Below are 23,933 nucleotides of genomic sequence, written 5' to 3' on the forward strand. Positions count from 1 at the left end.
GGACATTACTGGGTCGATAATTATTTTTATTTAGTTGTTTTTTATTATATTTGAATTTTTTTGGAGACTGAAGATTCACTGTGTAAGTCGCTAATTTTGGGAAAAACAGGGCAATTGACTCTAGTGGAAAAAAATCGGGCGAAAATTCGAGGTTCACAAGTTTTATTGAACGTCAAGTTTTATGGGACTGCGTTACGTAGAACTTTGATGAGTGTAGCAGTGTGAGGCGCTTCTTCAATGAATGAATGAAGAGGTCGTACGCCGAGACAATGTTGACATGCATATTTGGGCCGACGTAAAGGCTTGTAAACCGAAAAAGTCACAAATAGAGGGATTTGTAAATTGAGGTTCCACTGTAAATAAAGCCGCCCACAAAACGGTGCATCCTGAAGACACGGGAAGAAAGTGACTTAACCTCTTAAGGCCCAAGCTGTTTTTTTTATGTGCTTTTTTTAATTAATCTTTGCTATTTGGGCTTATTGGACCCTAATTAGAATAAAAAACTAAATCATCTTTTTATATGATGTACTGAGTCCATAAGTAACAAACGTGTACTTCATGTTTAGTGACATCCGTCCATCCATACTCTACCGCTTATTCTTATTTTTACTTTTTTTTTTCCAAATTCCATTGTATGTTATACTCTTCTGACACCAACAGATGACAGCATAAGTGTCCACATAAGGGCCACAAGACCCCAATTCAGTATTGTACACAATTTTGGAAGAGCTAAAAGGTGCTGTCCACGTATGTGGCCACTAAGGCATTTAGAAGATGGTCTGTAAAACCTTATCTATGCAAACCTTTGACCAAAGAACCACCATTACATGTTATGTAGACCACAATTAAGTATTTTAAATGTAGACGATAATCCTAATATGACCCCTTTTAAGTGTTAAAACTAAAAGAGTACATGTAAGTGAATGTAAATAAGCTCGTCTGCCCATGAGTTGTGAAGCTAACAGTCTGTATCGCTCTGTTTGATAAAACAAATCTGTGTTTACTGAGTAGCAAGACCATTTATGACAACCTAATGTGTGCTGAAGAATCGCAGCTGCATATGAAACGTGGCCGCTTCAAGAGGAAGCGCGTATCAAAGGCTGCTTTATTCCCGCTGGCTAGCGCAAACAACATATAAAAAAAGGAGGTGAAGGCAGTTCATTCCCAACTATTGACACGCCGTTGCCTCCCTAGGGGGCGTTTGATCGGCTTCCTGCCAATCGGCCGGGGAGTTATATGGAACACTCGCATGTTACGGGGGGAGCACAAGGCGATTAGCGGCAGCGAGGTCAGATTAACACGCTAAAACAAAAACACAGTTTGTGTAGAACAGATGTGCCCAAAGTTAGGCCCTGGGGCCATTTGCTGCAAGTAGCTCATTTTTAATGGGCTGCAGCACAGTCATTACATTCCGATATTAGCATGCTAGCTTTTTTGCAGGTATACACCTCAGCGTCAAATATTTTGTTACTTGACCAATGATACCGGTTTGTATGCTATCTTTTTTTCAAAGCTAATTTGTAGATACACAACTCAGTCATATTTTGGTACTTGATGCATGCTAACGTTTGCAGGCAAGTATTCTAAACTAATTTTTCAGCCACACACCTCAGAGTAATATATTTTGGTACTTGCCGCATGTTACAGATAACATATTAGCATGCTAACATTAGCACGCTATATCTTTTTGCCATTTTAAAAGTTAAAGTACCAATGATTGTCACACACGCACTAGGTGTGGTGAGTTAATCCTCTGCATTTGACCTGTCACCCCCTGGAAGGTGCCACTGCTTAAACGCCTACTGAAATGAGATCTTCTTATTTAAACGGGGATAGCAGGTCCATTCTATGTCTCATACTTGATCATTTCGCTATATTGCCATATTTTTGCTGAAAGGATTTAGTAGAGAACATCCACGATAAAGTTCGCAACTTTTGGTGCTAAGAGAAAAGCCCTGCCTTTACCGGAAGTCGCAGACGATGACGTCACATGTTGATGGCCCCTCCCATCTTCACATTGTTTTTAATGGGAGCCTCCAACAAAAACAACTATTTGGACCGAGAAAACGACAATTTCCCCATTAATTTGAGCGAGGATGAAAGATTCGTGTTTGAGGATATTTATAGCAACGGACTAGAAAAAAAAAAGTTAAAAAAAACGCGACTGCATTGGGACGAATTCAGATGTTTTTAGACACATTAACTAGGATAATTCTGGGAAATCCCTAATCTTTCTATTGTGTTGCTAGTGTTTTAGTGAGTTTAACAGTACCTGGTAGTCGGAGGTGTGTGTCCACGGGTGTGTTGACGCGCAGTATCTCAGGGAAGTCGACGGCAGCTGTATGGGCGGCACAAGCCCAGCTGATATCCGGTAAGAAGGGACTTTTTACCACAATTTTCTCACCGAAACTTGCTGGTTGACATTCGGTTGGGATCCATGTTCGCTGTGATCCATAGTAAAGTTTCACCTCCGTGAATTTTAAACAAGGAGTCACCGTGTGTTTGTGTGGCTAAAGCTTCCCAACTCCATCTTTCTACTTTGACTTGCAAAAGATTCAGCAACACACATCTCCAAAATACTGTGTAATTATGCGGTTAAAGCAGATGACTTTTAGCTGTGTGTGTGCGCAGCGCTCATATTTCCTAACAGCCTGTGATGTCAAGCGTACACGTCATCATTACGCGACGTTTTCAAGAAAAAACTCCTGGGAAATTTAAAATTGCAATTTAGTAAACTAAAAAGGCCGTATTGGCATGTGTTGCAATGTTAATATTTCATCATTGATATATAAACTATCAGACTGCGTGGTGGGTAGTAGTGGGTTTCAGTAGGACTTTAATAACCGTTTAATAAATACACTTTTGGTAAATTGACTTAGTTGTGATTTCCCTCTCTATATGAAAGTTTAAAATGAGCATGTATTAATGCAGTATGAACAATAATGTTTTAATGTACACACATAGAATCATCATACTGCTGTGACTATATGCATCAAGTGTTCATTCAAGTCTAAGGCCAAATATCGAGATATATATCGTGGCATGGCCTAAAAATATGAAGATATTAATAAAAGGCCATATCGCCCAGCCCTAGGAGGAAGCTGTGAGAGTATGGAGTAAACACACTCATATTTCCATACAGCACATGCACACCAGGGATGTAATGATATGAAAATGGCATAAAACAGTTATTGTGACCAAAATGCTCATTATAATTGCGGTATTGTTAAACGTTTATACGCACTGAAATCTTTGAACCAAGTTTAATAACTACAACATATAGACACAAAATATACTTTTATGCCAAAATGAAAATTAAATATGGTTTGGTATTTTTAAATCATATTTTTATATTTACTTTTTTATTTTTATTTGTAAAAGTTTCAAAATATTATGATGGTTTACAATTAACGATAAAGGCAATTTGAGGGTTCACTTTGTTTCACGTCCAGTTTACGTGACATCATGCAAGTTCACTTTCTGTTGTAGACAGCTTTGTATCTGTTAATAAAGTTGTACTTTTTTTTTTATAAAAATGCTCCTATAATCCTCCAAGTATAGATCTGTCACTCTGTACTAAAACAGCATAAATTCAATTTATTAAAAAAGTTAAAGTTAAAGTACCAATGATTGTCACATACACGCTAGGTGTGGTGAAATTTGTCCTCTGCATTTGACCCATCCTCTTGTTCACCCCCTGGGAGGTGAGGGAAGCAGTGAGCAGCAGCGGTGGTCACGCCCAGAAATAATTTTTGTGATTTATCCCCCAATTCAAACCCTTGATGCTGAGTGCCAAGCAGGGAGGTAATGGCTCCCATTTTTACAGTCTTTGTTATGACTCTGCCGGGGTCGGAACTCACGACCTACCGATCTCAGGGCGGACACTCGAACCACTAGTCCACTGAGCAGGTCATAACGGTTCTACACCTAAGTGTCATAGTGTAACTGTAAGCATGCTATTGTTAGTATTTTAACATACTACTGTTGGCATACTGTTTTTGTAGCTTATTTTGCTCATATATTTGTTTACTTGCCTATCTGGCCAGTGTGCATCCTTTGATCTGTCAGTCTGTGGCACTCAGTGGGAAAAGTTTGGGCAGCCCTTGTGTAGAAGGTTCAAGGGGCCACTTAGATAAAGCAAACAGGATGCAGTAATTCCTAAAGTCTGCAACTGAGCCGTCTAAGATGGAAAATAAGCCGATTTCCTCTAAACCTCTTAGAGGCAAGTTGGCAACTACTGCCAAACCAGATGCTGTGATACTTCATATCCTTTCATACTGCCTACTACCTGAGATCCAACATTTTTTTTGTTTTGTTTTTTGAATAAAACTGATAGATATGTTGTTTTGGCTGTTTACATTCTTTTACTTGTGTGTAAGACCGAAAACAAAAAAAGTAGGAAATGTGTTTTAAAGGAACTTTTTCCAGCCTAGTTTTCAGTCTAGACCTGAGTTCTTCAAAAGGGAGGTCGTAGATATTTAGTTGACTTCAATTTTATTATTTTTCCAAACATTACGTTAAAAAATAAAATCCACATTAACAATGATCCAACACATTGTTGTGTTGTTTATAACTGGCATTGGCATGGTAATTTTACCTTGCATCTTTAAAATAAAATAAAAAACACAAATATATTATTACAGGGTTTCCCCAGATTGCCTCTGTAAATGTTGTAGTGGGGGCGTTATTAATACGACACTATCATATTTATGTCATGAATAATTTGATTGGCAATGGTGCACTTTAAAAAGTCTAAACAAATGTTTTAAGTATATTTCAAAACAAATAGGTGTTATTAGTAGACAGGTGATTTAGATGCATTTTTTTTCTCTACAAAATAAAGCAAATGGGAACATTTATATTTGAGATGCTTTTCAAACTCAGTATGGCCAATAATACAGAAATATCAGTATCTATACAGTATATCAGTTCATACAATGTATTACTTAATTTAGTGTTCAGGTAAAAAAAACAAAAAACTTTAAGGTGTGGCGGCTTTTATTTTACCGTGTCGGTGCGCCACGATCAATTAATTGTAGGGGAAACCCTGTCATTGTATCCATGTTAGCATTTAAGATAGCGCTTTAGTTGCCAGCTAGCGATTAATGCTCTGGTTGTCAGCTAGCAATTAGCCCACCATTTACCAGCTATTGGAAATACAGTTCTGCATATCCAACTCCTTTGCCTGAAATAATTAAAAGATTTGGGACGGATATTTTCCACAACTCTCCTAAATTGGGATTACTATTCAGAACTTGATATTTATTTATTCATCTTGACAATGCGCTGTGTGTTACATTTATATATACTGCTGACGACGTATTTTCTTTTCACTACAGTCACAAACTTCTACACCTGTTCCTTTGTACGTACTACTTTTACTGGGTAGAAATGGGAAACCCATTACTACCGACCACGCAGTCTTGATAGTTTATAAATCAATGAGGAAATATTAACATTGCAACACATGCCAATACGGCCTTTTTAGTTTACTAAATTGCTATTTTAAATTTCCCGCTAAGTGTGCGTTGAAAACATGGCGGTATGATGACGCGTGCGTTTGACGTCTCGGGTTGTAGCGGACATTATTTTCCAGCCCGATCCAAGCTATACTGTAAGTAGTCTGCTTTAATCGCATAATTACACAGTATTCTGGACATCTGTGTTGCTGAATCTTTTGCAATTTGTTCAATTAATAATGGAGAATTCAAAGTAGAAAGATGGAGGTGGGAAGCTTTTAGCCTTTAGCCACACAAACACACGGTGTTTCCTTGTTTAAAATCCCGGAGGTGAAGCTTTACTATGGATCAGAGCGGTGAAGCGAACATGGATCCCGACTACATGTCAACCGGCAGTTTTCGGTGAGAAAATTGTGCCATTAAGTCTGCTCTTACCGGAGATCAGCGGAGCCAGCGTCCTCCTGCAGCTGCCGTGACTTCCCTCAGAGACTCTGGCGTCAACACACCCGTGGCCACACCCCTCCGACTTTCAGGTACTATTTAACTCACTAAAACACCAGCAACACAATAGGCAGATAAGGTATTTCCCAGAATTATCCTAGTAAATGTGTCTAAAAACATCTGAATCGCTCTCACTGCAATCGCCTTTTTTTTTAACAATTTCTTTTAAAAACTTTTTTCTAGTCATTCACTCTAAATTTCCTCATCCACGAATCTTTCATCCTCGCTCAAATTAATGGGGAAATTGACACTTTCTCGGTCCGAATAGCTCTAGCTGCTGCTGGCCATGATTGTAATCAATGTGAGGATGTGAGGAGCTCCACAACCCGTGACGTCACGCGCACATCGTCTGCTACTTCCAGGTAAAGGCAAAGCTTTTTTATTAGCGACCAAAAGTTGCGAACTTTACCTTCGATGTTCTCTACTAAATCCTTTCAGCAAAAATATGGCAATATCGAGAAATGAACAAGTATGACACATAGAATGGACCTGCTATCCCCGTTTGAATAAGAAAATCTCATTTCAGTAGGCCTTTAAGCACTGCTGCCACCTCGCTGCATGCTTGTGTATCGTCCTAACAGGAATATTAGAGTGTAGACATAAATAATAAAAATCTCCTCTGCTGCTTGAGAAACATTGTTTTAATAGAAGAAATATTGCTATTTTGATAGTAAAAAATGCCAAACCTGGGTACTCCGGCTTCCTCCCACCTCCAAAAACATGCACCTGGGGATAGGTTGATTGGCAACACTAAATTGGCCCTAGTGTGTGAATGTGTGTGTGAATGTTGTTTGTTTATCTGTGTTGGCCCTGTGATGTGGTGGCAACTTATTCATGGTGAACCCCGCCTTCTGCCCGAAAGCAGCTGAGATAGGCTCCAGCGACCCCTAAAGGGACAAGCGGTAGAAAATGGATGGATGGATGGAAGTTGCCAACTCTCTGATCGAGTGCAACAATTCTGTTGACATTGTCGGTGACGTCACCATTTGTGTTTTTCCAAACAAAAATTAAGGTGCGAGGCAGCACAACCGGTGACAGGCAGCAACAGGAAGAGAAAAAAATGGCTGCGGTTCCTGGCAGCACCCGGCAACAACACAGCAGCTAAAAACAAGAAGTGTAGTAGGCCTAGGCCCATATTCAACAAGTCAATTACCAAACGGTACATGAAAATGAAGTCTGTAAGTTTGCCAGCCTTGATAATCGCCATGTGTATTGCTTTGTTACGGTTTACAAGAACGGTCACATTTTTGCATGGGTTTAAGCAGCTACGGGCAATTGTACTTAAATGGTAGTAATGATAACTGCTGTGAAACTCCTGACGGTTAGTATTACGGTATGAAAATAAAATGATAGAAAAACCGTGATTGATAACCCCACTTTGATGTAATTGAGACCAACTAATATTAGCTTGCTTGTTAGCTTAAATGCTAACATGTAAACAAAAGACGTTGTTGTCTTTATCGGTTAAACATCATTCCCAAATCCAAACACATCACTGTCTAAACAACTAAGATACAGTATTCACATCGAACCTAAGCCTGTGCTGTCTTAGCACAAAGGGCCACAGTGTCAAGTTGGAAAAAACGAACAAAACGTAAACACAAACATTGATTGATACAAATAAACATTGAACACGGACTCCGTTCAACAGGAAGTAAACTAACGTGACAACACACAAACCGTAAGTGAAAAAACTGATCACCCAATTTACGTGTATTGTAAAACATTCTAAAATGTTTAAGTTAAAGTTAAAGTTCCAATGCTTGTCACACACACACTAGGTGTGGTGAAATTTGTCCTCTGCATTTGTTACAAATTAAAATGGAAGAAGATAAACTGTTAAACATACTAACACACACACACACACACAAAATTATATGGCTCTTATGAATCCAGAACAAAATTAAATGTTTCCTCTGCCACGAACGTATATTGTTTGGTAGTAAAAAGGTAAAATGTTTTAGTGTTTGTATCATTACTTTTGGAGCACATTAAACAATACCACACTAATAAAAAACATGACCATTTTGGTCACAAGAACTTTATTTAGCTATTTTATTAATTGTTTTGGTTGTGTATATTTGAGGGTTCTTCAAACCTTCCTTAACAGAGACAGAACCTATTTTATTGTTTTTGGTTGTGATTTTTATTCAAGTGCAACATTTTGATAAGAGAGTATATTTTATTTAGTTTGTTTTATTTAATTTGGTACTTAAAAGTTTACGTTTCAATTATAATGTTAAAATATAAGAACTTCAATACACGTTTCTTGCATTTGAAACTCGCATTATTATGATTTATTATGAATTGATTAACGTGGACCCCGACTTAAACAAGTTGAAAAACTTATTCGGGTGTTACCATTTAGTGGTCAATTGTACAGAATATCTACTGTACTGTGCAATCTACTAATAAAAGTTTCAATCAATCAATATTAAAAATCAGTGGTTAACTTGGTTTTTAAAAAATGATGGCAACAATATTGTTTATCGCAAAACACATGAATAACTTCATTCCAAATGCAAAGTGGACCTTGCTTCTCGTGACAGTACGTCGTCGATGCGGGAGCATTTAAAGCGGTGTTTTTTCTCTGTAAGATAGTTGGCTTATTAGCTTGCTATCCAACAACAGAGAGGGAAAATTGTTTGAAAAAAAATAGTAGGAGTGCACAAGAAATCGATTTACATCCGAATTCCGATTCTTATACACCCCGATTCTAAATGAACTCATGATTTTCAAAAATCGATGAAAAACAAAACAAAACGCGATTGCATTGGGACGGAGTTCGATGTTTTTAGACACATAGGGTAGGATAATTCTGGGAATTTCCTTATCTTTCTATTGTGTTGCTAGTGTTTTAGTGAGTTTAATAGTACCTGATAGTCAGAGGGGTGTGTCCACGGGTGTCTTGACACCAATGTCTCAGGGGAGTCGACGGCAGCTTTATGGACGGCACCAGCTCAGCTTTTCTCCGGTAAGAAGCGACTTTTTGACCACAATTTTCTCACCGAAACCTGCTGGTTGACATTCCGTCGTGTTTCATGTTCGCTTGATCGCGCTCTGATCCATAGTGAAGTTTCACCTCCAGGAATTTTAAACAAGAAATCACCGTGTGTTTGTGTGGCTAAAGGCTAAAGCTTCCCAACTCCATCTTGCTACTTTGACTTCTCCAATATTAATTGAACAAATTGCAAAAGATTCAGCAACACAATTCTCCAAAATACTGTGTAATTATGCCGTTAAAGCAGACGACTTTTAGCTGTGTGTGTGCGTAGCGCTCATACTTCCTAAAAACCCGTGACGTCTTGCGTACACGTCATCATTACACGACGTTTTCAAGACGAAACTCCCGGGAAATTTAAAATTGGAATTTAGTAAACTAAAAAGGCCGTATTGGCATGTGTTGCAATGTTAATATTTCATCATTGATATATAAACTATCAGACTGCGTGGTGGGTAGTAGTGGGTTTCAGTAGGCCTTTAAATTACAAGTTTTGTCTATTTGTCTTTGGGGAACATTTTGATTGAGGAATTATCGCCCGGAACCGCGGAGCACATGATATAAACATTGCAGTTTGCGTTAACCTACTGTACATGTTCGCAACGTTTATTCACGTCTATCATCAAACTAGCGAAGCGTCAAACAAAGAACTGGTTAGATAGGAAGTCAAAGGGCTGGAAGACAAATCAAATATCAGCTGCCTGTTGACAGTTAACACAAAGTCAAGCTTATATTGTTATTATAATTCCGGTCTCTTGTCAGTTAAAGGCCAGGATTCTTTAATGAGAAAAAAGGGGGGGAAAGGACAATCACACACCATTGTTTGGTCTTCAGCTATAAACGGCTCAGGCTATTAGATAAAAGCTCTGATGAGTACAACACAGGAAACACTGTTAACAAGGATCTGTTCCACATGATAGTGTATCTGCACACTGGGGGAAACCCACGGTTTATTTATGTGCATACTATATCTCTCTATGGTTGATTGGAATGCGCTACTGTGTTTAATTGTGTGCGTCTCGCAACAATTTCCTGACTTTTATTTCTAAATCAAAGGCTTTATTTACTTGCAGCGCCCACACTGTTTTGCTAGCTGAAAGCATCTGACAGCAGAAAACTATTGGATTTAACGGTCGATCGAGGCAGAGGGACGAGGTCAGCTTTATGTCGCTAGCTTGCTAACATTAGCTGATAATAAGCTACAATTTATTATGCTGAGAGTACCTGGCTTGCATCCAGAGCCTTAGGCAAGCTTTAACTCCGCCCGCAATCATTTAAAAACATCCTCAACAGGAAGCTATGTCGTGATCTGACCACAGGCGAGCAATACGAGGTCAGTTCCATTCACTAGTCAATACATCAGAATACAAAAAGCAGAGACGACACATTGCAGCCCAAGTCGGGGGCAGGGATTATTTCACAATTTAAAGGTGGACTGCATTTTGGGGGAATTTTGCCAATTATTCCAAATCTCTATGTAAGACAGGAACACATTTTTTGTGCATTTTAATTCGTAACATACGGCAAGTTTGAGGTGATTAACCATGCAGCTAATGGGATTACTTAGTGCGCCAAAAACGGCCTTTCTAAAACACATCCAAAAATCACCAACAATACTCCATTTCCCTGTCATGACCTGGATATTAACCAAGTATTAGCTATACAGTTATTATAAGCACTAACACTTAGGAACTATCACAGCGCCGCCATGATCAGAGAGATACCGTATTTTTCAGACTATAAGGCGCACTTAAAATCCTTTCATTTTCTCAAAAATCAACACTGCGCCTTATAACACAGTATGGAATAATTGTAGTTGTGCTTACCGACCTCGAAGCACTTTTATTTGGTACATAGTGTAATCATAAGTGTGACCACTAAGTGGTAGTCACACATAAGAGATATGTGTAGACTGCAGTAGGACATCAGTAAACAACAACAAAACTTTAGATGTTCCATTAAAAATAAAGCACATTACACACGGCACTCAAAAATCCATCATGTTTTAGTATGACTTTGAAGCCGCACCGCTTGATGGATAGTCGGCCCATTATGGCTACCGTAGTCAGAGGTACAAGTGTTACTATGGTGTGCGTATGAGGACCGCAAAATGGACATATTATTTAGCGTTTTGTTTCACAGTATTATGCAAAACCAAATTTTCTCACCTTCTGGTACCTGCTGATGTGTATTTGAGATCTGCATAAGCCCTAAAAATTTGCGTACCTCCGCCACTGTAGTCTGTGGCGACAACATAGTCAATAAGCTTCTTCTTTTTCACTATCTTCTTATGTGGCATTCATCCTGCACTTTTGCCATTTCTAATATAAAGTAGCAAACCTTAAAACTCATTTGTATACTCTAGCCTTTAAAATGACTCCCTTTTTAGACCAGTTGATCTGCCGTTTATTTTCTTTTTCTCCTATGTTCCACTCTCCCTTGTGGAGGGGGTCCGGTCCGATCCGGTGGCCATGTACTGCTTGCCTGTGTATCGGCTGGGGACATCTCTGCGCTACTGATCCGCCTCCGCTTGGGATGTTTTCCTGCTGGCTCTGCTGTGAACGGGACTCTCGCTGCTGTGTTGGATCCGCTTTGGACTGGACTCTCGCGGCTGTGTTGGATCCATTATGGATTGAACTTTCACAGTATTATGTTAGACCCGCTCGACATCCATTGCTTTCCTCCTCTCCAGGGTTCTCATAGTCATCATTGTCACCGACGTCCAACTGGGTCATCATTGTCACCGACGTCCCACTGGGTGTGAGTTTTCCTTGCCCTTATGTGGGCCTACCGAGGATGTCTTAGTGGTTTGTGTTGTGGTTTGTGCAGCCCTTTGAGACACTACTGATTTAGGTCTATATAAGTAAACATTGATTGATTGATTGATAGTATAAAGTTCTAACTCGTATCTCGGTATGGAAGTGCTAAAAACTACCAATGTAGTGAGTTGTCATTAATCACCCAGAGAACTTTAGTTATTAGAGAGTTTCGCTCGGACGGCTTTTCACGGCACACATTTCTGGGGTTGTTGCACTAGTGTGCCATGGATAAGAAGATGCTGAGTCATTGTTGATGGAAGTAAAATCTTAAATTTAATTAAAACAGTTAGCTACATCTTTTGACACTTCTTCCGCTGCCGTCCTTGCACGCTACACCGCTATAACAAAGATAACAGGGAGAAGACGCTGTCGAAAGTGAGCCACGTAAATAACACCGCCCACAAACTAGCGCATCCTGAAGCGACTGTCAGAAAGCGACTTGAAGATTATCTGTAAAACATCATCTTTGCAACATTTTACCCAAGGACCCACCATTAAAAAGTTAAAAGTTAAAGTACCCTTCATGTTATGTAGACCACAAGGAAATGTTTTAAACTTAGAAAATAATCAGAATATGACCCCTTTAATGTGCATTATAATCCGGTGCGCCTTTTGTATAGAAAAAAGACCTGAATAGACCCGCGCATCGGCAGTGTGCCTTATAATCCGACATACTGAGTGGTTAAGTTTCTGCATCACCTCTGCGTTGGTATACGTTAATTATAGATTACGTATAGTGGAAGGTTGTGGCCAGAAATGAGTGTTCAACTTGACATTTAACTTAGACCCGGAGAAAGACACACAAAAATACGCTCATTTCGTTTATTTATTTTTTTTAACCTGTGGGAGGATTAGGATAAATTCTACCTCTACACCAGAAGATATGAACAGCCTATTAGTCAGCATTCCAGTGAAAGCAGACGTTGTACAGTAAGTTATTGTTTTATTATGTTTGTTTGTATTTCCTTTTTAGCACTTAGCAATAGTGCTACTTGCTGGACCTGCTTATCAAATGAGACAATCAATCAGTGTACTTGATAAACCCTTAGTCACAAATGTCTCAAAGGGCTGCACAAGCCACAACGACTTCCTCTGCTCGGATCCCACATTAAACATGTAACTCATGGTCCCTATGTTCAAGCTAGAAATAAAGGTTGTAATCTTCTTTTGTCCCAAAGTAGTTTTTCATAAAGTCTGTCGTGATTAGTAGTGTTGCTGTGTTTGAAGGAAATAGAGAACGTTGTGATTCATCTGTGAAATGATGCTGCCGTATGCTTAAAATTAGTAAAATAGGTAAATATTTTGTGTTTTTATGAACGTGTTTGTTACTACATTACATATATACTTATAGCATTTATACAAAACATTGACTGACGGAGGTCTTTAGACTTTAGAACACGTAAATAAAAAATATGGGCGCAAACGAACGTCTTTTCATGCCTTTTCTGCCATGTTTGGGTATAAATTGGATGTCACAGTTGACAGACTTCTCGGCTTGTGTCCACATCCTTCTACTCACCAGGTGAGAGGCATGGATAATGATATAAGATGAACTTTTACAAACTCAGTGGTGATGCAGCAGCTCACTGTCTACGTCAATATAGCAGCATAAGCTAATTAGCGCTCATCAATGCACCGCTAAAGGTAGGTCCTTAATGTTAGCGCTTACATTGACAATATTGATTACACTTGTTTATTATTCAGGTCACAAAATGTAAACTGAGTATTGTTGGCGCTTTTCAGATTTTTTTAGAGGGATTTATGGGCGCAATAGATGCAATAATGTCATGACTCCCGTTACTTCCATTGCTAGCGGACTTTAATAGCATGTATGTACAAGTTAGAATGCATAAAAAAAGAAAATGTGTTATTGTCTCACATAAGGATTTAGAATGATGGACAGAATTCACCACCAAAAAAGTGCATTTCCCCTTTAAAGTCAAAGATACCCTGTTTTGTGCGTTTATAAGCAGTCCTTTCATGATTTTTTTAACACAACAAGGCTTAGTGTATTTGTGTTTTGAGACAGTCCTCATGTCAAGTCAAAAGAACTATCGATTGGACTCACGCTAGGCTCGCAAAATAATTTTATAATCACTTTATTAAAAAAAAAAATACTCCAGTTCTTTTCTGGGCCGGACCATTTGAACATTAACACAAATGTCACGTGTTATTCTTCACGGTTATAACTGGTCACTGCCAGATTCCATTCCTATCGAGGGGTTATTATTACTGTCTCAATATCAAATGCTGACGAATATAAAGAAGGACCAGAACAATCTTAGCAAGGGAACGCGCAGACATGCTAACTCTAGCGTCTGCTAAGTGACCAGAGCCTTTTGTACTCAGGGATGGATCACTTTTCTCCACTAAACCGACCGCTGTCATGTGGTATCTAAAGCCCAGTACTGAAAAATAGAAGATAAATCCATGATGAGTTTCTTGCCGAACAGAAACTTGAGGGTTGCTGGTTCTAATCCAGCTTTCGCCATCCTCGTCACTGCCACTGTGTACTTGGGCAAGACACATCACCCACTCTGCTCCCAATGCCACCCACACTGGTGTAAAATTAGATATTGGGTTTCTCAACGTAAAGCACTTTGAGCCACTAAAGAAGAAGCGCTTTATAACTATAATTAACAATTCACAATCGGCAAAGGAATTAATTCCTACTACATATATTGTAGCCTTAGAAGGCCATCAAACGTTTGGCCAGTGACATTAAACTTAATGTTGTTCGCTCTTAACAATCTCCTATTCATGTATGTGCTGAAATGTTAGCACCAGACAGCCGTTGTTTATTTGGAAAGTTGCTAAGCCCACTGACGCTATAATTATAGCTATTGTAATACAGAGATTTCAGTGTTTGATCCATGTATTAGGAACGGGTAATGTTATTATTATTATTATTATTTTATTGTCTGTCGTTTTTAACGTTGACTAGCAAGAACATGCTGACAAACCAGCTCACGACATGCTTGTGTCACAAATTGCAGTTTTATTAAAGATGTCTGATGCAAAATACTGTAGCTATATAAAGGTAAAACTCAACATTTTTATATGTTGTAAAAGTAAATTCATTTCAGCAACAAATAGAATATAATAGAAAGTACTTTATTAATCCCTAGGGGAAATTCAGCACCACAGTTCGCTCACAATAGAAAATAATAATAATAAATAATATAATATATATATTAAATATATATATATAATATATGAATAATATAAATATATTCTACATTTAAGTGCAGTCAAGAAGGAATATCACAACAAATGTGATATAAACTCATTGCATACAAAATAAAATATGTCAAGCTTGTGTTTTATCATTTTGATCATCATGGTTCATAGTTTTTGAAACCACAAAATGTTCTGAAATTTTCAATTTGAGGTTTTTATAAGCTGTAAGACATAATCATCAAAGTTATATCAAAATATTATATTTTGAGTTGCACTGCATGTTATGAGCCTATGTCATATTAGTTTCACCATGTAATTGTAATTGCTGGTATAAAAACGGACATCTGCACAATATGTTAAGAGTTTAAATGTGTCATGTGATTTGGCTAACTTAGAATTGTGCAAATTGTTTTTAATTATACAAACCAGACATATTTATGTTGGTATGTCCCTGAATGTCCGTGAATATGTTTAAAAAAAAAAAAATAAACTACCTAATCGAGACTGAAATACAAGGTTCATCATGTATCCCATTGGGTTGAGTTTTTTTCTTGCCCTGATGTAGGATCTGAGCTGATCGTTGTGGCTTGTCCAGCCCTTTGAGACACTTAGGATTTAGGGCTGTCAAAATAAACTTTGATTGATTGATTGAAGTTAAATCTGACACAATGAGAGATTATGAGTGTCCCGACGATGTTAGGGAAACATGATGTAAAAGGATATTTAAATGTCAAAAACAAACGTTTTTTAAAGAACATTTTCTGTAAGCCCTTTTTACCTTTTCTAAGCATGACCACTCAGACAAGCTAGCTCATTATGGAAAGGCTTCATTAAGTACCATTTAGAGCTTTAACCATAAATGCAGTGTCAGGTGCACATACTGTAATCTAGATCAAATTGATTCATAAACGGGCATTTGAATAAAGAAAATAAGGGTTCCTCAACACTCTTGTTATCATTTCTAAAGCATGAACACTCAGACAAGCTAACACTTTAGAGTCAGATTTAAGCTATATATTTAAATGTACTTTATCTGGTGCTAAGCCTAGTCCAGAATCATATCATTGAAGTTATACATATTATAGAGCTGTCCCGATACCGATATTTAAGTAAAGGTTTTAATATGTATTTCTATACTTTTCAAAATAAAGGGGACCAGAAACAAAAATGGCATTATTGGCTTTATTTCAACAGAACATTTTATTATACACTAAACATTTTTTTATTATTGCAATCAAATAATGTTGGTATTAGAAAACATAGCGAACATACTTTGCAATTTGTTTTTTACTACTAAGTAAGCAAACGGGTTACCATGTCTCCTAATTTGGCTGCTGACATATGCAGTAACATATTGTGTAATTTACCATTCTATTATTTTATCAAAATTATGAGGGAGACACGGTAGAAATGGATGGATGTATTAATAATCTACTTGTTTATCGTTACTTTATGTTTTATCAAGTTCTATCAACACTTCTTTTAAAACGTAATAAGGACTTATTCTTCTGTTGTTTGGATACGTTACATAAGTTTTAGGTGATACTACAAATTTGGGTATGGATCCAATACCAAGTAGTTACAGGCTCATACATTTGCAATTAAATTCCCCCTGTGTCCAGGAAAGTATTTACTATGTTTGTAAACAATGACAAAAATGATAAAAGATATTTTGATAAATAAAATATCAATGTAATCATTGTAGTATCGATGTACTTGGTATCGTTACAGTCAATATTTGTATAGAGCCACTGATTTCTTTTACATTCAGGAGCACTAGCTTGCTGTTAGCGGTTAGCTATTGTATCCTCCTATGGTGTGTAGTGAAATATCGTTTGTTATTCCTCGTCCTGCAAGGATGATATTTGAAAGAACGTTTATTTGTCGCCATGTAGGTAAGGATTAATGATTTATAAGTAGCTGAAACACTGTGGACGAATGTCAGCTGCGAGCTAGCTATGTTTTAAACAGCGCAGTGCTTCAGTGTTTATAGCTTCACAGTTATCGGTAGCGTACGATTGTGCTGAAAATTGTAATTTCCCCTCAGGGATTAATAAAGTATTTCTGATTCTGATAAGTTTTTAAGACAAAATACATCCTTTCTCTCCCTTCTTTCTCTACACTGTTTCTGCTCGTATGTGTCTGTATGTGTGTTGACTCGCTACAAGCGCCTCGGCTCATATTACCAGAAATGTCACAATGCCGCGTCATCGTGGCATGAAAAAACAAATACTGGTATTTTTCAATGGCAGGATAGTACCTTTTTATAATGCAGTAGTTCCGCCCGAATGCAGCTGAGATAGGCACCTGCGACCCCGAACGGAAAATAGATGGATAGTACCATGGTACTTTAGTTGGACCAGTATACCTGTACAACCCTGTCATGTTCAGTGTTGGCATTAACGCACTTTTTGCGTCCGTTCATGCAATGAAATCAGAAAGGATGTGAATTTCTGGAAGTGGACGCAGATTTTTTTTTACTGATTATCGTTTTCTGCTGGTGTTTTGTTTATATTTAACGGGTCAAATTATTGATTATTTATCGACTTCAAAGTAATGCACTTTCCTGTACAATTTCATAAATTTTGATTCACCGAAAGTTTTAATGATCACAAATACTGCATTTCCAGTATTAGGACTCCTGCGTGTTATTGTTTTCTTCATGGCGAGCAAGAAACCCAAGAATCGAAGCTTCAATGAAAAGTGGCATCAGGAGCCACTTTTCAGCAAATGGCTCACTTATGAAGATAGAAAGATGTTTTCCGAAAATGTACTGTGGGACCCCATTTTTATGACTTGATGGGGTCCCTTGGTAATGTGACTCTCGCCAAATCCTTGTAGTTCGCTGAGCTCCACACAAGGATCTGGGCTCGAGAGTATAGCATAGATGTGACGTAGCGCCGTGGGGACTGTTTGTTTCAAACAACAATGGCGGCATGCAGCGAGGAGTCGTGTGCTGGCATTGATTCTGCTATTGCAACTGTTTTGCGACATTGATTGTCTACTGACATTGCTGCGTTGTTTCAATAAAAGTTCCCTAACTTTTCGCTCTGTCGTTATCCAAAATGTCGGCGGTTCTGTTTTGGATTTCCCAGTGTCACGGGTTGATTTCGATGTGAGTGGTTGAAGTGGCACGTAATTCAAGATAACGGTACAAATGGTTTATCCAATCACAATGAGTAATTTTTTTTTTTTTTACAAGGCCCCACCTTTTGAAATATATCTCCTTTTGAGAAGTCCCAGATCCTCGTGTGGAGCTCAGCGAAGTACAAGAGATTTTGCAAATTCCTAGCACAGTTCCGCTACGTTTTTGCCCAATCTTTTCTTCCTTTAGTACAGTGGTTCTTAACCTGGGTTTGATCAAACCCTGGGGGTTCGCTGGAGCCTTCCCCGCGGAGGTCAAGAGACACCGAACTCATCGTGTAAATAAAAACTTCTCCCTATCGGAGTATTATGGATACCCCCAAACAATGTTCCCTCTAATTTTCCATCTGATTTGCAGGTGTGTAATTTGTTGTGAGTTGATGCACTGCGTTGGTTTTGTTCTTTGAACTAGGTGAGGTTCATGCACAGTTGATTTTGTGCACCAGTAAAAAAAACATAACTCCGTCTTGAATATGAATTTTTTTTTTTGTTTTTTGCTAAAGAAGGCTTTGGTGAATGTGCATATAAAATTGGTGGGGTTCGGTACCTCCAATATGCTTTAGTAGCATGAACACACAGACAAGCTCACTCACAAAAAATAGAGGCATTGCGATACAGATAGTAAGAGATATTGATGTATTGAGGAATGCAAGTTGTAGGTTGACTGCAGTAGTCAACCCAAAACGTTTGGAAGCATCTTCCATGATTGATTCCATGATGAACAAGGTAGGGCTGGGTGATATATCGATATATTCAATATATGGCGGGTTTGTCTCTTTGAGATATAGAAAATGACTATATCGTGATATTCGAGTATATGTTCTCACACAGTTGCTTTTAGGTGCGGGTTACACTACAGGCTCTTCTCACTCTTTATTGTCTCTCCTTCTCACAGAGACATAAAACAAGCGCACCTTTTTACATACGTCACATACGTAAACGCCCTCGCTTCCCAACTCCATCTTTCTACTGTGACTTCTCCAATAATAATTGAACAAATTGCAAAAGATTCAGCAACACAGATGTCCAAAATACTGTGTAATAAAGCCGTTAAAGCAGACGACTTTTAGCTGAGTGTGTGCGTAGTGCTCATACTTCCTGAAACCCTGTGACATCTTGCGTATACGTCATCATTACATGACGTTTCTAAGACGAAACTCCCGGGAAATTTAAAATTGTAATTTAGTAAACTAAAAAGGCAGTATTGGAATGTGTTGCAATGTTAATATTTCATCATTGATATATAAACTATCAGACTGCGTGGTGGGTAGTAGTGGGTTTCAGTAGGCCTTTAAAATGTGCATGTATTAATGCAGTATAAACAAGTATGTTTTAATCTAGACACATAGAATCATCATACTGCTGTGATTATATGCATCAAGTGTTCATTCAAGGCTAAGGAAAAATATCGAGATATATAACGTGTACTGTGACATGGCCTAAAAATATCGAGATCTTAAAGGGGAACATTATCACCAGACCTATGTAAGCGTCAATGTATACCTTGATGATGCAGAAAAAAGACCATATATTTTTTTTACATGGGTGAATTTTAGCGAATTATACGCCTTTCTGTTTATTGCTCTGGAGGCGATGACGTCAGAACGTGACGTCACCGAGGTAATACAGCCGCCATTTTCATTTTCTACACATTATACACACGGGTCTCAACTCTGTTATTTTCCGTTTTTTTTGACAATTTTTTGGAACCTTGGAGACATCATGCCTCATCGGTGTGTTGTCGGAAGGTGTAACAACACTAACAGGGAGGGATTCAAGTTGCACCGAAGATGCGAAAGTGTCTGCCCCCAGACCCCCACTGAATGTGCCAGAGTGTCTTCACATTTTACTGGCGATGACAGACATGGCACAGAGATGTATGGATATGGATAACCTGCAGATGCATTTGCAACGATAAAGTCAACAAAATCACAAAGGTGAGTTTTGTTGATGTTGTTGACTTATGTGCTAATCAGACATATTTGGTCGCGGCGTGACTGCCAGCTAATCGATGCTAACATGCTATTTACCGGCGGTGCTAAAGCAGACATGGCACAGAGATGTATGGATAACCTGCAGATGCATTTGCAACTATATTACGTTTCCTACCACCCACATTTAATGCGAAAAAATCACTTACCAATCGACGGATTTAAGTTGGTCCATTATCCCAAAATGCGAAAGTCCTGATCGTTTGGTCCGCACATTTTACCGACGATGCTAATGCACCTATTCGGCCATGCCATGGCTATGAATAGGGTCAATAGCTATTCGTTCAATAGCTTCAGTTTCTTCTTCAATACTTTAATACTCCAACCATCTGTTTCAATACATGCGTAATCTGTTGAATCGCTTGAGCCGCTGAAATCCGAGTCTGAATCCGAGCTAATGTCGCTATATCTTGCTGTGCTATTCCCATTGTTTGTTTACATTGGCAGCATTGTATGACGTCACAGGAAAATGGATAGTGGTTTCGAAGATAGCGAAAATAAGGCACTTTAAAGCTTTATTTAGGGATATTCCGGGACCGGTAAAATTTTGAAAAAAACTTCAAAAAATACAACAAGCCACTGGGAACTGATTTTTATTGTTTTTAACCCTTTTGAAATTGTGATAATGTTCCCCTTTAAAAAAATGCCGTATTGCCCAGCCCTCGAACAAGGTAGCTCACAGTAGAAATGTGATCATTAATCATGCGTGTGTTGAGTGTAAACATTCGTATGGTGGTTTGGCCATTCCATGTTTGTGCCAATCTGCTTTTAGCACAATGCTACACACCGGAAGTCCCCCTCTTAGCCGCCTTGTGTTTGACCCGCCGGGGGGGAGACGGCGGCCTCTATTCAGCCTCCTTCGGCCCCCGTGTCGGCATGAATGGAGACGCAGCCGGAAGGTTAGAGGGCTTTTCATGAATGAGCCAGCGTCACGCCACCCCCACCACCGTGTATGCTAGCATAATACGCCTCAACACAAGTGTGTCGTAACAACATTTAAGGACTAAAAGCCGAGACTTGGGTGTATTAAAATGTCTCCCGAGAACACACATGCTAGCGTGCCTGCTAACGGAAGCAGTGGACGCCTCTTCCATTGAATCTGTTTTTTTTAAATCACAAAATATGCTAATTGACGCGAGCTCCGTGGCTTGGCGATGGAAGAAACATCAGCGAGCTTAACGTTTTTTTTTATTTTTTATGAATGGAGCCGAGCGGCTGGCTATGCAAATGAGGCGCGATTGTGAAAGACATGGCGGATATCTCATATCCTGTCAGACTTCCCCTTTCGGTTGGATGCACACACACACACACACTCACACACACACACACACTCACACACTAAACAACACAGAAACGGGCGATAGTGTTGTAGTTTTTTTTTAAGCGTCGTTTCTCGTTGCATTGGTGCAACTTGCGGGGAGTGTTTGCAAACACGGGGGCCTTGCATGCTCGCTGGGATCCGTTCACAAAATGTTTCCGATCCACCCACGCTTCCCCTCCTCCTCTAGTCCTCAACCCAACATGGTCCACCTATTTATAAATATATAATATTGACACATACATACATCCATCTATCCCTGCAGACACAGACCGTGCATTCCGGTTTCGACCCCATGCGACAGGAAGAAGACGGTGCCTAAAGAGCCAGCAAGTAGTCTGCTCCAAGTTGTCAGGGGCAGCCATAAGAAGGGTGCATGGAGGGGGGGGTGGAGGTGTCAGGCAGCATACGAAGGGTGCAGGGTGGGGGGGGGGGGCGGGTTGTCAGGCAGCATAAGAAGGGTGCATGGAGGGGGGGGGGGGGGGTGTCTGGGGCAGCCATAAGAAGGGGTGCATGGAGGGGAGGGGGGTGCATGCATGCATGGGATCTTTGAAGTACTTACTCGTTAGGGTGTGTTTCTTCTATCATTTTCTCTCTTCACCTCAGCTCACGTAGCATTCCTCAGCCTCGTCATCGTCCATAAATCCCGCATAAGAAAAATCCTCCAAGTGTTTTTTTGTGTGTGTGTTTGTGTGTGTGTGTCGTCCCCCCTCCCTCCCTCCACCCCACCTATTTTTTTCCTCCTTCTTCTTTCCGATCCTCCAACTTTCTAGCGGCCCATCGCCGGCAGGCAGGCCAGCAGGTAACCGCGGTAGTCGTCCCGACAACCCCCCCACCCCCCCTCTACTTCCTTTCTTCCTCCAGCCAGGTCGCGTTGTCCCGTCGTTTTTGTTGTTGTTGTCGTCAAATACTTCCACCCCGCCTCCAAAAAGGAGACACCGACACGACTGCAGCTCCGGTTGTGCGTGAGAAAGCGCGTCGTTGTCGCCGTGGGGTGGCCCCGCTAGAGCCCCATCTCCTCTCGCCCTGCTACTCCATGTTGGATTGCTGCAAGCCTGAGCTGATCCAACCATGCCGGGGGAGGAGGCGGAGGAGGAGGAGGAGGCGGAGGAGGGAGGGTGCGGGGCGGAAGCAGTGACGTAGGTTTGCATTTTGGTGGTGGGGGCCCCCTATAAATTCTCCCCTGCAATACAGCCATTTCAACAACTGGTTTAATAGTTGCATATGTGCAATCATGAAATAAAGTGCAATAATAGTGCAATACATTTTCATAACATGGTCACTACATAACATTCTCATTTTTACTGTTATATTTTTATTCTTATTGTTGCTTTTTATTTGTATTGTTATATTTTCTATTTTATTTCCATTTATACCCCCATTATTTACTTATTTACTTTTTAAATTCGATCTCAATTCTGTACACTTCTGCTGGAATTAAAATTTTCCTGAGTGAACTCTCCTGAAGGAATCAATAAAGTACTATCAGTATATCTATCTATATATCTATCCATCCATCATTTTTATATTGTATAAAGTAGGACTGGGCGATATGGCTGAGAACTGTATCACAATATAAGTGCCTTATATTGGTCGATATCAATAATAATAATACATTTTTTTTGTAAAAGCACTTTACATTGAGTAAACAACCTCGAAGTGCTACAGTGTATGAAAAAATATAATACAAATAAATAAATATCATAAAAAATACAAAAATTAAAGAAAATATCAATTATTGATATTTTATTTAACGAATTATGATAAATATATCAAATGTAAAACAAAATATTTCAAATGTAACCTTTCTCTGATTGTAATCCACTGGCTATCAAAGCAGATACTGTAAGAAAGGAAATGTCAACACAAGCGTGGCAAACACTCAATGTAAACAACATTGTAAAATCACATTGAACACTTGACAGTAACAATAACAAATAAGGAATGTGTAAGAAATTAGGGCTGTGAATCTTGGGGGTAAGGATTCGATTCAGAATCGATTCTCGATTCAAAATGTATTATTTTTAAATGACATTGAATGTGTGTGTATGTGTGTGTGTATATATATATATATATATATATATATATATGTATGTGTGTGTGTGTGTATATATATATATGTATGTATGTATGTTTGAGTTTGAGTTTATTTCGAACATGCAAGCATACAACATGATACATCACAATTTCCAGTTTCTCTTTTCAACATGTTCGAAAAGGAGTAGGAAGAAGCAGAGCTTATTTAATCCTACCCCTTTTCTTTTACATAACAGTTGCTAAAACTTTTGTTCACTTCCTGTTCTCAATGTATTCACAATATACTTCATAAGTAATCACAATAAGATTAAATAAATAAATAGTTGGTGAAGTAAGTTTTATTCCATATGTATGTATATATAATCAATTTGATTCAATTTGCGGGGCTGACAATTGAATTCAGAATCGATTCTCTATTCAAAATCTATACTATACCATAAAGTAGATAAGAAGCTCTGATCAATTCCTATATTACATAAAAGA

At 38.9% G+C, this 23,933-nt stretch overlaps 1 protein-coding gene across 1 annotated transcript in view; it reads right to left on the reverse strand.

The window, feature by feature from the left end:
• The window catches only part of LOC133559488 (sprouty-related, EVH1 domain-containing protein 2-like), a 77,676-nt gene extending 55,183 nt beyond the window's left edge, over positions 1-22,493 (reverse strand). Inside the window, exon 1 of the mRNA XM_061911305.1 lies at positions 21,976-22,493. Within this exon, the coding sequence (XP_061767289.1) occupies positions 21,976-22,001 (26 nt within the window). The 5' untranslated portion in view covers positions 22,002-22,493. The remainder of the gene's footprint in view (positions 1-21,975) is intronic.
• Positions 22,494-23,933: the final 1,440 nt, after the last annotated feature.

The sequence above is a fragment of the Nerophis ophidion genome, linkage group LG09 (assembly GCF_033978795.1).
Source record: "Nerophis ophidion isolate RoL-2023_Sa linkage group LG09, RoL_Noph_v1.0, whole genome shotgun sequence".
Taxonomy (NCBI): domain Eukaryota; kingdom Metazoa; phylum Chordata; class Actinopteri; order Syngnathiformes; family Syngnathidae; genus Nerophis; species Nerophis ophidion.